Source organism: Macaca fascicularis, chromosome 17, assembly GCF_037993035.2.
Source record: "Macaca fascicularis isolate 582-1 chromosome 17, T2T-MFA8v1.1".
In the NCBI taxonomy this organism is placed as follows: domain Eukaryota; kingdom Metazoa; phylum Chordata; class Mammalia; order Primates; family Cercopithecidae; genus Macaca; species Macaca fascicularis.
In genome coordinates this window covers 21,519,684-21,525,790 of record NC_088391.1, presented here as the reverse complement: position 1 = coordinate 21,525,790, position 6,107 = coordinate 21,519,684, and the positions used below count along the sequence as shown (strand labels likewise).

The window sequence follows — 6,107 nt, the reverse complement described above, 5'->3', positions numbered from 1 at the left end:
TTTGGTGTTTCAAAACTGCCAATTGTATTACCAAACTTCAAACCCACTGTCTAATCCAACTTACATCTGAGACACAGGATGAGTTAGTTGGAGTGGGGCATAGAGGGGGCGGACAGGAGAGATCCTAGATGTCAGGGTCAAGAGATGCATTGTTCTTATAGCTTAATTAAGGGCTATATCCTTAAAGAATTCATATCCATAGAGCATGAAAGTCCACTATGTTGACAGCCCAGTTGGAAATAAAAGATGTTTTACTTTAGAAGTGCTGCATAGTGGCAGCCCCTATAACTTTCTAAGTTATAGCTCTTCATGAATATTTTCTTCCTTGATTCCTGTTAAAAATAAGTTCCATGAAGACAAAAATATTGTCCTCATTATTAATAAAAATTAGCTAAAGCATCTCTAGGCAATTGTGTTTTGGTACATTATATCAATATGTAAAAGTCACTAAGCGAAGGATTCCTGACAATAAGTCTCATTGGGAAAAATCTTATTATAGAATTAAATAAATTGTTATTTGGGGGTCAAGAACATGAAATATTGTTTTTCAGGCACTATTTTAAGGAATTACTAACCATGTGACCATCAAGATAAGTGAGCATAAGGAACACAGATCTAAATCTAGCAAAGCAAGCCTTTTTACAGGGCTTAAATGACATTCACTTTACTTGGAATCATTTTGGTTCATTCCTTTTTCTTTCTTTTTTTGCATGCCTAACCGTTCATTCACTGTGTGTGTGCTGCTATGCGTCCTCATGCATGAGCTATGTCAACAACAACAATCTACTGATAAGAGAACATGAAAATGTACAAGTTGTAGGAGACGAACATGGTTTTAACTTATCTCAGTACGTATTTTTCTGAAATGTTCCCTGTGATTAAGTTGTGAACAAATGAACATGCCACATGTCAACAAACTGAGCAAACGTGGATTGTTAGTGACTTAGTGGTGGAGGGAGGGCTAGAGAAAGGCCAGCTGTGTTGGTCCGCCAATCTCCTGTGTCCCACTTTGGTTACCAAAATACAACCACTGGTAGGGAAGGCTCATCTAGAACCAGAGTGAGGAATAAGGATTGAGAATAAAACTCAGCAAGGATGATGAATGAGTTTCAGCTCATTGCTGGGATTAGCTGAAGAATGAATAGGAAACAGTGGATGAAGGAACAAGCTATTCCAGGGACCTTTTGAAGCCCTTGGACCTCACATCCCTTATAGCTAAGGAAGGATAAAATGGATGTAGGCCAGTGCTAATCATTTGAGAAATTTTGCTAAAGGAAGATTTTGATTCAGTCGATATGAAGTGGACCTGAAATTCTGCATTTCTGTAAGCTCTCAGGCTGCTGCCCCATGGATCACATTTTGAGTAGCAATGATCTACACCAGAGCTGTCCAATAGAATTTCTGCAGTGATGGAAATTTTCTACATCTGTACTGTCCACTGTGGTTACTGAACACTTGAAATGTAGTTGGTGCAACTGAGAAATGGAATTTCTAATTAAGTTAATTTTTTTAAAGAGTAGGGGTCTTGCTCTGCTGCCCAGGCTGGAGGGCAGTAGCATGACCATGGCTCACTGCAGCCTTGAACTCCTGGGCTCAAGCAATCCTCCCACCTCAGCCTTCAGAGTAGCTGGGACTACAGGCACATGCCACCATGCCTAGCTAGTTAAAAAAAATATTTTTTTCAGAGACAGGGTCTCACTATGTTGCCCAGTCTGGTCTCAAACTCCTGGCCTCAAGCCATCCTCCCGCCTCAGCCTCCCGAGTCACTGGGATTACAGGCGTGTGCCACTGTGCCTGGCTTAATGAAATTCCATTTAAATTTAGATAGCCACATGTAGCTAAAATATCAGATAGGATAGATCTAGATATTCATGGGTCATTTCTTGTCAGTAAGAACAATATACATCACAGCCTCAAATGATCTAATCCATCAATTCACTTAGATTATCTAGCAAGTATCCTTTTATATAATGCCAGCTGTAAAATTAGTGTCTTTAAATTGTTGTCTTTCTAACACTTAAATGACCCACCATGTATGCTTAAGCGAGAAATGAAAGGGGTCATTTTGTAGTGGATTAATTGATGGGGAAAGGAAAGCAGAAAGCAGTGAGAATTTCAGCAACCATGACTGCATTGGGCATTGCGAAAATGAAGAGCCAGAATGTAGGAAAGAAACTCAGAAAGGGAGGTGAAGAGACCCTAAAGAGAAATACTGCATACTCAGGAATTTTATTTAGGTCTGATTCTGTCCCTTTACCTCCTTTAAAAGCAAGTTCTTCCTCAGGAAATGGAACTGAAAGAAAATATATTCTGGCTGATGCTCTCCCTTTCCCTGACCTCCCACCAGCCCCCATCCTCCAGGTGAAGGAGAGCCTATCCGGGAGAAGAGCTGACAATTCCAGCCATTACAGTCACTGCAGTCAGGTGCAGGTGGGAACTTCTGACCCCAGCTCATGCATGGATCAAAGCATAGAGGCCCCATCCCACTCCCCAAAGCTGTGATCCGATCCCGTGGAGAAGCTCTTCCCTACTTTTTTTTTTTTTTTTTTTTTTTTTTTGGTAATCGCATCTACTACAAGAAGAGGAATTATTTATGATACTGACAGGGGCCTAAGGAGACTCTGAAGACCCCCTCCTGGAAACAGGTGTCAGTGAAGTCATTTGGGCCTTGCACAGCCATGCAGAGACGAAGCATATAGAGAAAATTGCTCTCATTTAACAAAAAGTATATCCAAATTGTCATTTTATAGAATTTCCCCCATCCAAAGCCATTTGCAGGAAAATTCTGGCTAATTAAGGATTCCATTAAGAGACTCAGGCTCTACCAACTGAGCCAGCCAGAAATGTACTGTAGGATTCCATTAACTGAGACTTTACAGCATATACAAAAGATGTTACCTGCGAGTGAAAAGACCACCAAACAAACCAACAAAATTCAATCCTTCACATCACACTCTTAAATTTGGGACACGTCATAAGCTAGACTCTTTTCTATTAGCAAAGGGGGATGAGGGGTGAAAATCAATATAGCTATTTATATTAATACATTCTTTATGCTAGAGTTCTTCCCCTTCTTGCCCTCACTTTTCCTTTTTTTAGTAGAGATGGACAGAGATCTGTAATGTCAGAGAGTAGAGATGGACAGAGATCTGTAATGTCAGAGAGTAGAGATGGACAGAGATCTGTAATGTCAGAGAGTAGAGATGGACAGAGATCTGTAATGTCAGAGAGTAGAGATGGACAGAGATCTGTAATGTCAGAGAGTAGAGATGGACAGAGATCTGTAATGTCAGAGAGTAGAGATGGACAGAGATCTGTAATGTCAGAGAGTAGAGATGGACAGAGATCTGTAATGTCAGAGAGTAGAGATGGACAGAGATCTGTAATGTCAGAGAGTAGAGATGGACAGAGATCTGTAATGTCAGAGAGTAGAGATGGACAGAGATCTGTAATGTCAGAGAGTTCTGGGAACCTGGTACCTCTGTTAGGTTGCACAGGAAAGTGTTTACAGAACAGCACTTAGGTGGGACTATCAGAGGGGCTGAAAAAGGAGACCTCTGACTTCGTAAGTGCAGATATAATTAGAAAAACTGAGTAATTCATGACTATTTTTTTTCTGAGATGGAGTCTTGCTCTGTCACCCAGGCTAGAGAGCAGTGGTGTGATCTCAGCTCACTGCAATCTCCATCTCCTGGGTTCAAGCAATTCTCCTGCCTCAGCCTCCTGAGTAGCTGGGATTACAGGTGCCCACCACCACACCCGGCTATTTTTTGTATTTTCAGTAGAGATGGGGTTTCACTATGCTGGTCAGGCTGGTCTTGCACTCCTGACCTCAGATTATCTACCCACCTCAGCCTCCCAAAGTGGTGGGATTACATGCATGAGCCACAGCGCCCAGTCTCATGACTCTTTTTAAACTACTTGATATAACTGTCTTTGGAAAATTTCCATTTATTTACAACTTAGGTAAAATATATAGTCAGACATACTTGGTCAGGAATCCCTCAGGGTCATTTATTTTAAAGACATCAAAATTTTGTGATTTTTACTAGTAGTTAAATACCCAAGTTATAAACAAGAGTAAAGTGTCAAACAGTTAAACTCCTTTGATATAATTAAATAATATGCCTGACAATAGTTCATTTTAAATGCTCGCCTATTAGTAGTTCTCTTTAAACACTGGGAAATAATTGTCTAGAAAATTATCAGTGATGCTATATCACAAGATTATATGTATGTAGGTATATATATACATATAAATGTATATGTGTATGTATATATACACACACATATATGTGTATATGTATATATCTGTGTGTGCATATATCTATTAAGAACCTAGCAGGCTGCTTCATAAAAATTATCACCACTGAGTCAGTACCCTGTTTATTTCCCTTATATACAATATTTTAAAATATTATAATTAATGTTTTGGTATATAATGGCTAAAGAAAGCTTATTTAAGGATATTTTTGTGACTTCTTGATATGTATGCCTTTGGCTTTCAAAGATTTGACCAGTGTAATGTTGACTTCTAATAAGCTACACTGAAGTAGAGTGGTTTAGAAAAAGGAAAATAATATCCACCTGACAGGAATTAAGAATTAAGTGAGATAATAATAACAATAACAAAAAGCCCTTAAGAAAAAATTTAAATCTCTTCTGTTGGAAAGTTTGTGTCAGAAGCCACTATAGAGAGTGGGTGAGTCTGGGTAATCTTTCAGTATATAAATCTCGGTTGGGACCTTAGGGAATTCCTGGATATCAACAATTCACTGTATCATAAATTCAAACAGAATATTAAATAATTATTAAATTGAAATTAAAAATTAGAAACGAAATGTGGACATTTTAGTTTGGAAAGCTGTAACAAGTTTTGTCAGGTAAGGGAGCAGGTAATTTTATGAAAATACCCAGAGAATTTTGTTAACGTGCACGCCTACTGCTTATGATAGATTGAAATAAAATTGACTTGCATACATGTATATCATTGTTGATTATGGCACAGACACACATTCACAAAGTCTTAGGTACAGAATATTTACGCAAAATTCCACATTAAAAAACAGAAAAGTGCAGTGCCCTTAGCCAACAAAAATATACTTTAGTAATAAATTAAATCCCATTAACATTAAAATTGACATGAAAGCTATTTAAAGTGTTACAATATTAGATGTGACATGCAAGAAAAAGAAAGACATTTCAGGCAGGAACATCGTGCATTAAGATTTGCATTCATTCATAGTATTGGGCAGGTTTTCAACATATTCTTGACCACTAAGCACTAGGAGTTGGAGGTGATACCAATCTACATTCAAAACACAACTTAATTTATATTTTAGTCTCCTAACCTACTGATTTTAAGAAAATGGCCAATGCCTCCAATAATGAAACCCAGGAAGTTTTAACCACATATTGTTATGCAGTTGCACAGTAGGAACATTCCATCAGACCAGATCTATGGAAAGTAAACATTTTGCAATTCCACCTTTTAGACAATGCAATCGTCTCAGATTCCTCCTACCTTATTACTGTTGTCAATATATTTGAACATGTCAGGTTTGCACAAAAAGAAAATGGCTTTGTGGAATGTATTTTTTGGCACAAAAATATTCTCTAATACCTCAAATCAAAATTTCACCCACAGCAAAATATCAAGCCACAGAGGTGCTTCAGTGGTGCTTACTTATCTACGCAGAAAACTACAAGAACCACCACTTGCTTCCAAGGACTTTGTATTAAGTGGCAATAACTTCTCTTCCAAAGAATAGCACTAATATGATTACACCTCTGACTGTGGAGTGCTCCTTCCAAGCTCTTTAATTCCCTGGAGAATTCGCTTCACATGGCCCACCTTCGGTATCCCCAGGTCCTAAAATAAAAGAACAGAAAAAGGTAGAAATAATTAAAAATGAAAGAAAAAAGGCAGAAAGAAAATTTTAAAAATGAAAGAAAAGAAAAAAGTGTATTGATAATAGAAAACTGGGGATTAAATATTTAACCAGTAAGAAACATAATTAGCATTCAGTTCATTCATTTTAGTTTATATTCAGTGATTCGGGAAGTGAAAGGTAGAAAAATAAGTTTATAAAACAAAAATAACCTGA

At 37.9% G+C, this 6,107-nt stretch overlaps 1 protein-coding gene across 7 annotated transcripts in view; it reads right to left on the bottom strand.

Annotated features, from left to right (window-relative positions):
• Positions 1 to 2,732: 2,732 nt before the first annotated feature.
• Positions 2,733 to 6,107, bottom strand: part of DGKH (diacylglycerol kinase eta) — a 197,152-nt gene continuing 193,777 nt past the window's right edge. For 6 of the 7 annotated variants that reach the window (XM_074021916.1, XM_074021917.1, XM_005585737.5 and 3 more), the window contains one exon: positions 2,733 to 5,872. In XM_074021916.1, the coding sequence (XP_073878017.1) occupies positions 5,783 to 5,872 (90 nt within the window). In that variant the 3' untranslated portion in view covers positions 2,733 to 5,782. The remainder of the gene's footprint in view (positions 5,873 to 6,107) is intronic. The other variant, XR_006693619.3, reaches the window with a different exon arrangement.